We start from the raw sequence: 13,210 nt of genomic DNA, 5'->3' as shown, positions 1-13,210 counted from the left end.
GCCCATTAGCCCCGGCCAGGGGGCGCGGCTGCAAGCCTCTGTGCCAGGCCCAGCCCCCAGACGCACCTGTTCTGACCTGCTGAGCAGGTTCCCAGTTTCTGCCGTAGCTGTTGGCCACGGCGTGGGAAGCAGCTCTGGGGGAGCTCGGAGCTCCCATCACGGCTTCTGGGGGGGCAGCTGCCGCTGGGTGCAGGACGGGGCCAGGTCCCCTAGTGGGAGCCCCAGGAGGACGGGCAGGTGCGCCAGGGCCTGGACCTGTGACCCTCCTGCCTCCGGGGTCGGTGCCCTCTCCAGCCCCAGAGCTGGCGCCCAGGGAGAGCCCGGTGGCACTTGAGGAACGCGGGGCAGCTCTGCGTGGGACCAATGCCCCTGGCCCTGGGAGCCGACATGCGGGGGCTTGAGGCCTGGCTGCTGCTGCTGCTCCTGGCATCACTTGCAGGTAGGCCCCCCGGAGCCCACAGGACCCTCACTCCCGAGCCCCCGTGAGGCTGGACGGAGGACCCAACCTCTCTCCCACCCAGCTGCCGCCCTGCCCCAGGGGAGTCAGGGTAGCTCCCCATGGATCCCCTCCTGCTGGGGCCTGGGAGGAGAGAGGAGGTGACCGGCAGGGAGCAGGGGTAGGCTGGAGGGGCCCTCCCACCGGGGTCCCCGGGAGGAGCCCTCGCCTCCCTGCTGAGCCTGGAACTGCTGACTGGCGCTGAGGCTGACTCAGGGCTGAGCTGGTTCCAATCATGGGGTGTGGGGAGCTGATGCCCAGAGAGGGGACGGGGGTTCTTTCTCCCTCTCTCCCGGAGCCCCAGGACCAGGCACTGGTGGGGGCGATGGCCCCTCTCTTCCCCTGGACACACTTAGATGCCAGGATGGTAATGAGGTGACTACTCAGATGAGTTGGGGTCTAGGGAGGTACCTTCTAGCTAGGTGTGGTTCCCTTTTGCTCATTTCTGTCCCCCATTTTCTCACGGAGACGCCCTGTATTTCTGCTGTCTAACGTCATGAAGCCGAAGTAAGTGACAGGAACTTCTGAGCTCCCGACGGGATAAGACCACAGTGGGGTCCTGTGGGCCATGAGTAACTGAGACACCCTTTCCTTGGGGACACGGGGACCTGCCTGCCGAGGGCTGTTCCACCCCAGTCCCAGGAGCAGCCACGGAGCCTGGTCGTCCAGCAGGGCCCTTGCTTCTGTGCCTGACGGGATGGCCCTGCCTGCCTCCCCCCACCCCCGACGGAGGCTGTCAGGGCAGCGAGCCTGGGTGTGTGTGAGGGGGGGGCGGGCTGCTCTCCTTCCATCTAAAGATGGAGGGGTCATTGGCCCAGCCTCCAATCATAGGGCACTGAGCTTCTACCCCCACCGCCCCCCTCCCCCCATCTGAATTCCCCTTCTCCACAGAGCCCTTCTCACTTGCCCAGGCTGGAAGGTGGGGCCTGGTTGCCGGGCCAGGCGTCTTGGCAGCCACTTGCCTGCAGGACCCACCCACACCTCGAGGATGGGGCAGGATCAGAGAGGTCGCAGCTCCAACTCCCTCACTGCACGGAGGGAAACTGAGGCAGAGAGGCCCGTGGGACTGAGTCCCTCAGGGTTAGAACTAGGACGTCCTGAGCCAGACCTGGTCCCTGCACCCTTCCATGACGCAGAGCTTCTTTCTAAGAGAAGCCCAGGGAGGGCTTCTAGTTAGGGCGTCCTTGGCCTTGCCCAGGCCTGACAGACGGACAGGGGACGAGGCAATGGCGGGAAGCAGCCTGGCTTCAGGACGCCGAGGCTGGTGCCCAGGGAGCCGCTGCAGGCCGCTGGCGCTGCCGTCACCGCCGCAGGCCGAGGGCTCCGAGGGCTGAGATGCCGACCTCAGGTTCCAGCGGAGCGTCAGCTGCCCCCATTGGCCCCCATCGCTCAGGCTTCTCTGTGTTTAGGCTCCTCAGTGGCTCCCAGAAGCTGAAGTGTTTCTTGTCTCTGAAAAAGCCTGAGTTCTGGCCTGTTTCTGCTCTTAATGTTAGGTGACCTTGGGCAACGCAGAAACGAGTCTTAGTAGACCCAGAGGTGGCCCGACCCGCTCTGTGGCCCTCCAGCCCTGAGACCGGCGGTGGTGTGAATGGTCAGGCCCGGCGGAGCGGTGCTGAGTGCAGGAGGCAGGCAGTCTGGCTGTGGTGATAAAAGGGGGGTCCCTCTGGGTGGGACCAAGGCTGGCTTCACCCTGGACACTGCCCCGGCCGTTAGTCCCCCTGTGGGCCCTGACAGCTGAGCCCCAGGGCCGTGCCCCACCCGACGAGGCGGAGGCTGGGGAGGTGCCTGCACCAAGGCTCTTTGTTTCTCTTTAATGAGATGAGTTTCCGGGTGAGGTCCCCTCCCTTCTCCCTCCCCCACCTCCTGCCCTGGGCGTGAGGGACCCGGTCGACAGACACCCTGTAGTAGATCCTCTTCCCAGCTCCGTCTGGCCCCGTGGGCCCGCAGGGCCAGGGGTGGGGGCTCTCCATTTCTGCCCTCTTACGGGAGGACCAGCTTTTTGTCTGAGGCTGGTTTCCTAGAAAGGGAGGCACATCCCTGCTCTTCTACTCATGTTACAGGGGCAGCCCTTTCCTGTAGGATCTTCCCAACCCAAGGAGGCCAGAAAGGGGGCTGCTTCCCATTCACAGGGGCAGGGGGGAGACCCCAGGATCTCAGTCCTACCCTGGTGCCACAGATGGCAGTGAGGGGCTCACAGCATAGTTCATGGCCCAGCCTCTAGACTGCAGCCTTGGGGCCCTGGGGCCCCAGGAAAGTAGAGCGTTAAGGCTTGTGAGGGAGAAAGCCTGGGCTCTCTGGCCTCTCCAACGGGCCCTTCCGAACCAGGTCTGGGCAGGAGGGAGCGTGGGGTGGGTAGGAGCTGAGTTGGGAGGGATCCCAGTGGCTGATCTGGGAACAGAATAAAAATGGAAGGTGAAGTTGGGAACTGGGGCCACAGCCCCTGGAGGAGGGTGCAAGGTGGGACCCCTCATCAGGCGGTGGCCTCTGGCCCTGGTCTTTCCCATAGTTCTCTGCCCCTCCCCCCACTCACCTCAAATTGGTGTGTGCTGAGAGCTGAGGTGAGGCTGGGATTTGGGTGGGGCAGAGCTGGCCACACTTGGAGAGTGGCTGGCAGTATGGGGGGGGGGCGCGGGTGGCTAGGATCTCAGGAGTTTGGGAGAAGCTGAATTCTGGGTCTCCCACCCACAGTGTGGCTGTTTTGGTGACTCAGCCAGGCTCAGACTGGCTCCGGGGGGTTTAGGGGACTTATCTGAGCTGGAGCTGTGTCTGGGCCGAGCGGGGCTGCCTCCAGGCCTGCCCTGCCTCATTGTTGTCATCGCAGCTCCTCTCCTGCTGTGGCCCCCTCCCCAGACGCTAATCGGTGGGTGGGCGCTGTGCCCAGGTTGCTAAGCTGGGGGCTTAGGACAATGGGAGGGAAGGAGGGAGGTGGGTGAAGCAGAGGGAGAATCTCCTGGTTTTACTCCAAGGCCAAGGCTGCCCAGGAGGGGAGGAAACAGGGCTGTGTCGCTGTCCTGAATGGGGGCTTCAGGGCTCCCCTTCCAGGTCCTTTCTCCCCACAATCTCACCTGTGTCTTCCACTCCCTCTGGTGGAGGCTGCGGCGGTGCTGGGGTGGGGGTGGGGCAGGGTTAACTGGGCCGAGACCCTGGACGGCTTGGACCCTCCCTCAGCCCACACCAGACAACCCTCACCCGACCCGGGGCCAGAGCAGGGTTGCTTTGGTGGTGGCAGCAGACATTCCCAGGGAGAGGCCTCCTCAGGCCACAGGTGCTGGGGGCCCCGGGGAGGGGCTGGGGGAGGAGGGGGAGTCCTGAGGACAAGGGTGGAGAGAGCTCTTGTTCTGTTGTTGGGGAGCCCATGATGGCAGCTGCCCAGGGCATCCCCTGAGGGACAGGGCTTCAACTCTGGGCCCCTCCACCTGAGGTGACTCTGCCCTCGGTGAGGTGGGAGGGCAACGGGGGCGACATTCCAGATGTACAGAGCCACGCACCACGGACCATGCACCACAGACCATGCACCACCGACTGGTCAGCCGAGATAGGGAGGCATGCAGACACCAGGGGAACCCACATCCAAATATTCACCACGCACAGAGTCCGTCGGACAGGAGTGTGAGACACACGGGCACATGCACACTCCGTAGCGCTGCACTCTGGACGCAGACAAGCACATACACTCACTGAAGGCAAGGCACGAACACGAGTGTGTGACAAACCCCTTCGTGCAAGGAGGCAGCCTCACATGCGTGTGAACCGGCAACAAGAGCAACCAGGCCTCACCCAGAGCTGCACGTCCAGATCCACAGGCTCACACTCCCCTCCTGGTCCTCCCCACCTCCCTGTCCTCCCGGGGTGCTGCAGGGAGAGGCCCCCCCAAGGAAGATCCTCCCTCCCCAGAGACCCTCTCTGGTGGCAGCCTCAGTTCCCCTCCTGGGGGCACAGGCCCGGCCTCACGCCCAGGAAAGTCGAGACAAAAGCTCAGGGTGGGAGCAGCCAGGACTGGAGGAACTGTCTGGGAGCGGGTGGCGTGGGGCCTGGCCAGGGTGGGGAGGCCGAGGGCAGGGATCTCGCTGGGCCAGTTGGGCCTGTTCTTTCCCTTGCGCAAGGTGGTGGCTGGTGGCGGCTGTGGCTGAATCACCAAGGCTCCTGACCAGCGTCCTGGGCTCCAGGAGGAGGCTGGGAGGGTCAGAGGGAGGAGTGCAGCCAGCAGAGGCCACGGGACAGACCCCAGCAATGTGCAGCAGGAGGGTGGCAGGCCTGGCCTGGCCATAGGGTGCCCACACAGTGACCTCACCTGGCAGGCGGCTCTGGTGACGTCATCCTTTGCTCTGGTGACATCATCACGCTGATGCCAGGTAGGCGCTGGCTGGGAGAGAGGAGGCTGCTGGGCTGGTGGCTGGGCTCTGGATCCACTGGAGCCCAGCTCCCTCCTCTGAAGACTGAACTGAGGACAGCGGGGCTGTGGGGCACCCAGAGGGCTTTCCTGTCTCCCGGGTCCTGGGCAGGGCTCAGGCTGGTCTCGGGGGGTGTGGGTCTTGGACGCACAGTAGGGATGCAAGAATTGGACTCATGCATGTGCTGGGCACTCGCTGCCTGTTGTGCTCTATGAAGCTACCTTTTGGGGAAATGTGATTAGTGGGGAGCGGGTGGCAGATGGTTAGCAAGTGTCAGGGTGTCTCAGAGTCTGTAGAAGGGCTCCGTGCCTGGCTGGAGCACTGGACCCCTGCGGCCTGCAGACAGCAGTGCCGGGCAGAGGAGGGCGGGAAGCCCACCTCAAGCCTGCCCTGGCAGCCCTGCCCTCCTGTGTCCAGGGGACGTGCTGGGAGGGGCGAAGGCGGGTAGCTGGACTCCCAGGCTGGGCTGGGTGGGACCAACATCAGCTCAGGCAGCTCAGGGCCCTGGCATCCAGCCCTGCAGGTCTGTCCCGTCCCTGTCAGGCGCTCCCAGCTCCACCAGATCCCCCTCTCCCTGCGGCAAGCAGGGCTGCAGGCCCCTCCCTCTGCCCCTGTTGGGCTCCTCCGGGTGCCCTCAGACCCCCTGTAGTTGGGCTCCTCTGCCTCCCCCCTATGCTTGCCCTCCACCCCTTTCTTTTTTAAAAAACATTTTTATTGATTTCAGAGAGGAAGGGATAGAAACATCAATGATGGGAGAGAATCATGGATCGGCTGCCTCCTGCACGCCCCACACTGGGGATCGAGCCCGCAACCCAGGCGTGTGGCCTGACTTGGAATCGAACCGTGACCTCCTGGTTCATAGGTCGATGCTCAACCACTGAGCCACGGCGGCCGGGCCTCCACCCCTTTCTTTTTTCCTTTGCAGTGAACCCAGCTAACCAGTCTGTCCTGCCTGCACCCCAAGGTTGGCAAGGTTGGCAAGGTTGCCATGCACACCCCTCCCTGCCTAGCCCAGCCAAAGACTGCTCATTCCTCAGGGTCCACCCTTCCATCTTCTGCCTGTCTCTTGTCTGCTCACTCATTCACTCATTCCCTCATTCCCTCATCCAGTCATCGGTGAACATGGATTGAGTATCAATTATGAGCCAGGAATGCAGCCCACGGGCTCCCAGAGGAAGCACTGAGTCAGAACCCACGTCTCCACACGCAATGCGAGGCCCAAGGTTCTGCTGAGGAGCAAAGTCTGGTGGCGAGGCCGCTGCAACCCCGGCGGTAACGCTGTGCGGGTGAAAGCAGGCGGCGGGCAGGCGCCGGCAGACAGGAAGGAGGGCATCCGGGCGCCGCGAGCAGCGGTTCTTAGAGGGTCTGAGGCTCCCCTCTCCCCCTGGTCGGTGACCAAATCCTGCCCTTTCCCAGGAACGGTGCCTCCTCCCCCTCCTAGTTCAGGCTCCGCTTTCCCGCCGGAGGCACAGCACCTCTGCCTCCCGGATTCGTGACTCCCGCTGCCTCTTGACCAAATCTGAACCCCTCTGCCCGGGGCGGAAGGTCGGGCGGCTGGGCTCCAACCACGGACTCCGGACGCACCTGCCTCGCTCGCCCTCTCCGCTCGGCGTCCGAACCCGGGCCTCTCCGCCCACCTGGTCGCGCACAGCCCGGGCCCGAGTCGGGAGCCGCCCCAGGGCTGTCTGCCTCCGCGTGCGAGGCCGGGACGGGCCTTTCTCCGCAGATGAGGCTCCAGGGCGGGCCTCCCACGCCGCCCGCCTTCCGCCTGGTCCCGCGTCCTGGTCCCGGGCCGGTTTCCGGGCCACCCTGTCCCAGACGCCCGACCGACCTCATCTCGGAGCCTCGGCCTCGGCCTTCCTGTCTCAGTGACTGGCCGGCGGGGTGCCCTCCACCCCCACCCCACCTTCCTCCCTGGCACCCGGTCTCTTCCCTCCAAGCAGGAAAACCACTTTCTCAGAGCCTCCTGGGCGGACCTCCCACACGCGGCTCTCACCCGCCTGGGCCCCTGAAAGCCATCTTCCCGGGCGGGGTGGGGGTGGGGGCGCAGGCCCGCCCCTGGCCCCCGGTTTTGCGCACTTTAGAACCGCGCGCCCCTGAGGGCAGAGGCTGGGTCCCCCCCCACCCCCAGCGGTCGCGGCCGCACGGTCCCGGCTGGGAGGGGTGGCTGCCGCACCTCTGCCGCGGGCCACAGTCACTTCCTCCCGGGCCTCAGTTTCCTCACCGGGTGAACAGGGACGACACCGCCCACTCTGGTCTGTGGGCGTCCCGGGAGCGGCCCGAAGTGCTTCGCCAGCACCGATGCTCCTGTGAGTCGCTGAGTCCCCGCCCCGCAGCCCCTAACCCGCTGCCTCTGTGCCCGCAGGCCGCTGCCCGGCGGGCGAGCTGGAGACCCCGGAGCTGGTGACGGTGGTGCTGGGCCAGGACGCCAGGCTGCCCTGCCTCTACCGCGGGGGGCCCGACGAGCAGGTGGCGCAGGTGGCCTGGGCGCGCGCCGACGCGGGCGAGGGCGCCCGGGAGCTGGCGCTGCTGCACGCGCAGTACGGGCTGCACGTGGGCCCCGCCTACGAGGGGCGCGTGGAGCGGCCGCCCCCGCGAGGCCCCCTGGACGGCGCGGTGCTGCTGCGCAACGCGGTGCAGGCGGACGAGGGCGAGTACGAGTGCCGCGTGAGCACCTTCCCTGCCGGCAGCTTCCAGGCGCGGCTGCGGCTCCGCGTGCTGGGTGAGCGGGCCGGGCGGGGGGCCCGGGGCGGGCCCTGCGCGGGGGGAGCGGGTCCTAAGGGGGACGCGGAGCGCGGCCTGCAGCTCACCCCGCTCCGGAACCCAGAGTGACCCTGCGCCTTGGTACCACCGGCTCAGCCGTGGGAGGAGCCATTTAACGCAAGTTCTTCCTCCCAGTGACCTGAAACCTCCCTCTCGGCTTCTTTCGGGCGACAGGGCAGTCCTCTCACCTGCACCTGGGCTCTCAGCTTCCGGAGCCCCAGCGCCCTCGGGTGGCCCCGTTCCTGCCCAGTCCACGGGGCCTGGCCCGCCCGACAGGGGGCAGTCAGCCGGGTGCCTCCTCTGCCCCGGCCCGGCCCCAGCCGCGCTCACTGGGTCTCACCGAGGTTCCCCAGGCACTGGTCAGAGCCGCTCCGCACCTGGGCTCCACGTGGGGCCTAGGAGTGGGCAGGCAGGCCCAGGGGTGTCAGGTGCCATCAGGACCAGGGGTAATGTCTCTCTTGGCCTGGACCTCAGTGAGTGTGGTCAGAGGCCACAGTGACCCTTTGAGTCACGGCTTTCCCCGCTTTCCCCGTTGGCGCTCGTGGTCGGTGGAAGCCCCAAACCTAAGGTCAAGTCAAGTCTTTTCCATCCTGGGTTCAGGCTGCTAATGTTATGAAGGTGAAAAAGGTCTTTATCATCTCCCTTTAGTCACCAGCTTCGTAGGAAAATATGAGTGTGAACTCGGCTTGAGCACCTAAGAGCCGGGTCTGGGACCAGCCCTTTCCCCGCCCTGAGCCTCGGGTTCCTCCGATGGGACAGGAACAACCGTATCTGTGCACCTCAATGGCTTGTTGGCGGGACTGATGAGATACTGTTTGTAAAGTGTTTAGCATAATACTTGGCACTTAGCAAGTGCGTAATAAGTGGTGCCTATTACTATTATATCCACGTTATCTTTAATTAGTTCGTTGTTTTTATTAAAAAATAACCCCTGCTCATGGTAAAAAATACAAACAATGGGCAGGTATAAAGTCAAATGAGATTCTGCCACTCACCTGGTATCTTTCCTGGTAAAATAAGAGAACAGGGGCCTGGAACTTGGCACCTGTGGGAATGGGACTGGGATGGGGCGGGGCGTCCTGACAGGGGGTGCAGACCGTGACCCCCCCTCCCCCACCTGCAGTGCCTCCCCTGCCCTCACTGAATCCTGGTCCAGCGCTGGAAGAGGGCCAGGGCCTGACACTGGCCGCCTCCTGCACAGCTGAGGGCAGCCCGGCCCCCACCGTGACCTGGGACACAGAGGTCAAGGGCACCATGTCCAGCCGCGCCTTCGAGCACTCCCGCTCGGCGGCTGTCACGTCGGAGTTCCGCCTGGTGCCCAGCCGCAGCATGAATGGGCGGCCCCTCACCTGCGTGGTGTCCCACCCGGGCCTGCTCCAGGACCAGAGGATCACCCACATCTTGCAAGTGGCCTGTGAGTACTGGGGTCTTGGGTGGGGCCCCATGGCTTCGAGGGAAGGGTGAGATCCTGAGAACCTGAGCCCCACTGTCAGGCCAGCCGGGTCCTGTGGCCACAACATGTGGCTGAGAGCACCAGTCCGAGAGGTGAGGCCTGTGGGGAGCCACCCAGGTGACCTTAGGCCTCTGACCTAAAAGGGTGGTTGGGAGAATCACACGTGAACTGGGAATTGAAAGGACTTGGTGGCGGTGTCCAGGCTGGGATCCGGAGCTGGCTGCCAGCTGCCTTTCGGTCTCCTTCCTTTTCTTCCTCCGCAGAAGGAGGATAGTTACACCCACTCAGGGCTCCCGTGGGAACTAGGAGCCCGGAGTGCAGAGCACCTCAGGCTCCGTGCACGGGTGCGCAGAGCAGCGGGCCTGGCAGTCGGTGTGGGCCTCTGGGGGAAGAGGACCGTTTCTGACTGACTAACCCCGCATGTGGCCCAACGTGGTCCTCAGCAGATGCTTGTTGAGGAAATGAATGGACTAGTAGATGGTTTAGCTTCCCAAGAATCAGGGAGCATGAACCGGTACAGGTCTGCGGGACATCACGGGGGAGGGGCTTGGAAGAAGTGACCCATGGGTGTGCTGAGGCACTTAGGGGCTCCTTACACTGTAGCCCAGAGAGGAGAGGGCTCTGTGTGGCGAGGCACCGCCAGCCAGGTGCGGGGGGCCTGGGTTGGCACCAGTGAGTAGGAAGGAGAAGGCAGGGGCAGCTCTTCCAGGTAGGTGGAGCCTGGGGTGGGTGCCTGTGAAGGAACAGCAAGATCAAAGCCACCATTCCCATTTTTTCTCCTCCCACTTTCCATCCCAGTCCTTGCAGAGGCCTCTGTGAGGGGCCTGGAAGACCAAAAGCTGTGGCAGATCGGCAGAGAAGGCGCCACGCTCAAGTGCCTGAGTGAGGGGCAGCCCCCGCCCACCTACAACTGGACACGGTGAGGGCCTGGCCTGGGGAGGGCCTCGCTCAGATCCAGGCCCCGCTCTCTCAGGCCAGCATGTGCTCATGAGGGGTTGGGACGACATATTTTGAGCCCCAGGTAAATGGGGGCACAGGCTTCTCCACCGCAAGCACAGCCACGGGCACCGAGCGGCATCGGCTGGCCGGGGGGTCTCAGGCACGCGATCATTCAAGGGAACCAGCCAGTGAAGACCTTGGCTTTTTCCTAACTTTTACACGACCAAGGACTTAAATACGAATATTTATGGGTTTACATAAGTCCCTAAAGTGGGTAAGACAACACGATGCAGCTGATTGTAACTGCGGTTAAACCAGCGCTCCTGTGGCCCACGGTGTGCCCGCCCCGGAAGCACCCACCACTCCGCCGGTTCCCTCGGGAGCGCTTGGCTTTCTCCAGGGTCTGAGGTCCAGGGACTCAGGGAGGGTCAGGCCCACGGTGTGGGAGCCTCGGTAGCACGTGGCCCTTGCCGGAGGCCCTGCCCTGCCTGTGCTCGGCGCCATGGGGGTGGGGCACCAGTCACTTTTTCCAAGTGCGTCTGAGCCCAGACAGGAGTGAAGTGTCCTGTTGTGTGGACTTCATGCCAGGGGTGCCTGGTGCCCAGGCTGGGTGATGTGCTGCCGTGGGAGCGTGTGGGATGGCATGTGCGTGTGGAGGGCGCCCGGGTCAGGCTGAGCAGCAGGGAGGAGGGCCTCTGCCTGGACCTGCCTGGGTGGGAGGGGCACCGTGGGAACAGCCTGCGGCTCTGGGTGACGACATGGGGGCGGGAGGGGGAGCGAGGCCTGGGCACGTCGGTGGTGCAGCCACGGCCGGCCCAGCGGCCCCATCAGCTCCCTGTCCTCCAGGCTGGACGGGCCTCTGCCGAGTGGGGTGCGTGTGGACGGGGACACCCTGGGCTTCCCCCCGCTGACGGCTGAGCACAGTGGCGTCTACGTCTGCCATGTCAGCAATGACCTCTCCTGGCGGGAGTCCCAGGTCACCGTGGAGGTGCTAGGTGAGCTTTGGGGAGATGGGGCGGGCCGAGGGGCTGGGGTGAGGTCTGCTCCGCAAGGACGGTCAGGCACGGGAACTGGGCTCGCTCAGGCAGCCTGTCTCCAGCAGACCCAGAGGCGGCCTCGGGGAAGCAGGTGGACCTGGTGTCGGCCTCCGTGGTGGTGGTGGGAGTGATCGCCGGGCTCCTGCTCTGCCTCCTGGTGGTGGTGGTGGTGCTGATGTCACGATACCATCGGCGCAAGGCCCAGCAGATGACCCAGAAGTAGTGAGTACTGGCCGCTCCTGGGGACGGAAGAGGTTGGCAGCGGTGGGGGGCGGGGGCGACCGAGGAGAGGAAGTGGGGGTGGGCCTCTGGGGCTCGGGGTCTGAGCCACGGCTAGATGAGGAGGGCCTCACTGCCTGTGTGAGGGTCGGATCCACACGCCCAGGTGTCACTGCATGCGCGCGCACACACACACGTGCGCGCCACAGCCATGCTGCCACCACAGCCGTCAGGCACACTTGCAGGGACAGCACATCACCCAGGGCCCATCTCCCAGAGGCCCGGCCAGGGGGCTCCCTGTGGAGGGCCACCCCTGTCCCGCTCTTGACAAGAGGTATCTTTCCCAGTGAGGAGGAGCTGACCCTGACCAGGGAGAACTCCATCCGGAGGCTGCATTCCCACCACTCGGACCCCAGGAGCCAGGTGGGTGCCCCTCTGCCCAGGAGCACAGCCCTCCGTCGGGCTGGCCCCTGACTCACAGCTGGGCTGGGCTGGGCCCCGGGGGTCATGGCTGCTCCGGTTCCCTGGGTGCTCCTGTTCCCCAGGTCCTCGGGAAGCCCCGTCAGCAGGGAACCTGGGGGGATGGCGGCACGAGGATGTTGTATTCAGGAGAGAATGGGCTGTGGGCTGGGGGAGTGGTGGTCAGGGAGGAGCTGGCAGAAGACAGAGGTGGAGGCCGAGCCCTGTCCTGACTCCTCCCCGTGTCTGGGCCCTGCAGCCGGAGGAGAGTGTAGGGCTGAGAGCCGAGGGCCACCCTGATAGTCTCAAGGACAACAGTACCTGCTCTGTGATGGTGAGGCCCGGCCCCCCACGTCCCCACCACGCTCCTCAGGCTCCTGTACTGTTCCCAGCGGGGGTGGGGGTGGGGGTCAGTGGCCCCTCCCTGTCCTTCTTGGCCTGCCCCTCAGCCTGGCTCAGACAGCCCCACCCTGCCGCCCTGCTCCACCTTCGTCTCCATTTCTGTCCCCACACCCAGCACTTGCTCCCAGCTCCTCCTCTCATGCCCGGTGCCTCTGAGACAGCCATGACCCCTGACCCCTGTTTATACTTGACCTACAACCCCACCTTGCCCCTCTGCCCCCCTAGGGTATGGCTGCCCTATCTTGGTTCCTGACATGCCCTCTGCCCTTGGCCTCCAGAGTGAAGAGCCCGAAGGCCGCAGCTACTCCACGCTGACCACCGTGCGGGAGATCGAGACCCAGACAGAGCTGCTGGCGCCGGGTTCCGGCTGCGAGCGGGCAGCGGGGGAGGAGGACTGCGACGAGGGCATCAAGCAGGCCATGAGCCACTTCGTGCAGGAGAATGGGACGCTGCGGGCCAAGCCCACGGGCAACGGCATCTACATCAACGGGCGGGGCCACCTGGTCTGACCCAGGCCCACCTCCCAACCTCCCAACGCCTGGCTGCCTCTGCTAACATGAGGATTTCAGCTCATCTCATCCCCCAACTCCCTCCTGACTGTTCACCTTTTCCTCCAGCCCTTGTGTCTGGTACCCAGATGGCTCCATTGGTTGAGTCCCTGCTGTGTGTGCAGGTCAGTGTGTGTGTGTGTGTGTGTGTGTGTGTGTGTGTGTGTGTGTGCGTGCGCGCGCGCGCACATGCTGACAGTGTGCGTGGAGGGTGCCTGTGCCGCGCGTCATGCCATCTGTCAGGGTTCAGTGCCCGGTGCTGCTGTGCCCTGTTCCCCGGGCAGCTGCATGAGAGTGTTGTGTGGCTGCATGCATTCCACCTGCAAACACAGGTGTTTTTGTCAGACCCCAGAGCAGTATTATAATAATGCAGAGGCTGGAGGCCAGAGGTGGAGGCTGCTGCGGGCACTTCCAGGTGTGCGGGCACAGCTGGAGCTGTGATCTGGCTCCTGGTCAGGAGCGGGGCTCCCAGCCCTGGATCCATGGGGCGAGTGTGAAGCCAG

General features: G+C 64.6%; 1 protein-coding gene across 1 annotated transcript; it reads left to right on the top strand.

The window, feature by feature from the left end:
- Positions 1-387: 387 nt before the first annotated feature.
- NECTIN4 (nectin cell adhesion molecule 4) lies at positions 388-12,765 on the top strand (the record flags this gene model as incomplete). Its single annotated transcript, XM_080647771.1, has 9 exons — positions 388-439; positions 7,253-7,609; positions 8,774-9,064; positions 9,902-10,022; positions 10,889-11,037; positions 11,145-11,301; positions 11,646-11,721; positions 12,017-12,091; positions 12,438-12,765. 9 exons carry the CDS (start codon positions 388-390, stop codon positions 12,666-12,668), a joined length of 1,509 nt encoding a protein of 502 aa, XP_080503897.1. The 3' UTR covers positions 12,669-12,765.
- Between the last annotated feature and the right edge of the window lie 445 nt (positions 12,766-13,210).

This window comes from Plecotus auritus (assembly GCF_963455305.1).
Source record: "Plecotus auritus genome assembly, chromosome: 12".
In the NCBI taxonomy this organism is placed as follows: Eukaryota; Metazoa; Chordata; class Mammalia; order Chiroptera; family Vespertilionidae; genus Plecotus; species Plecotus auritus.
This window is presented reverse-complemented; position numbering and strand designations above follow the sequence as displayed.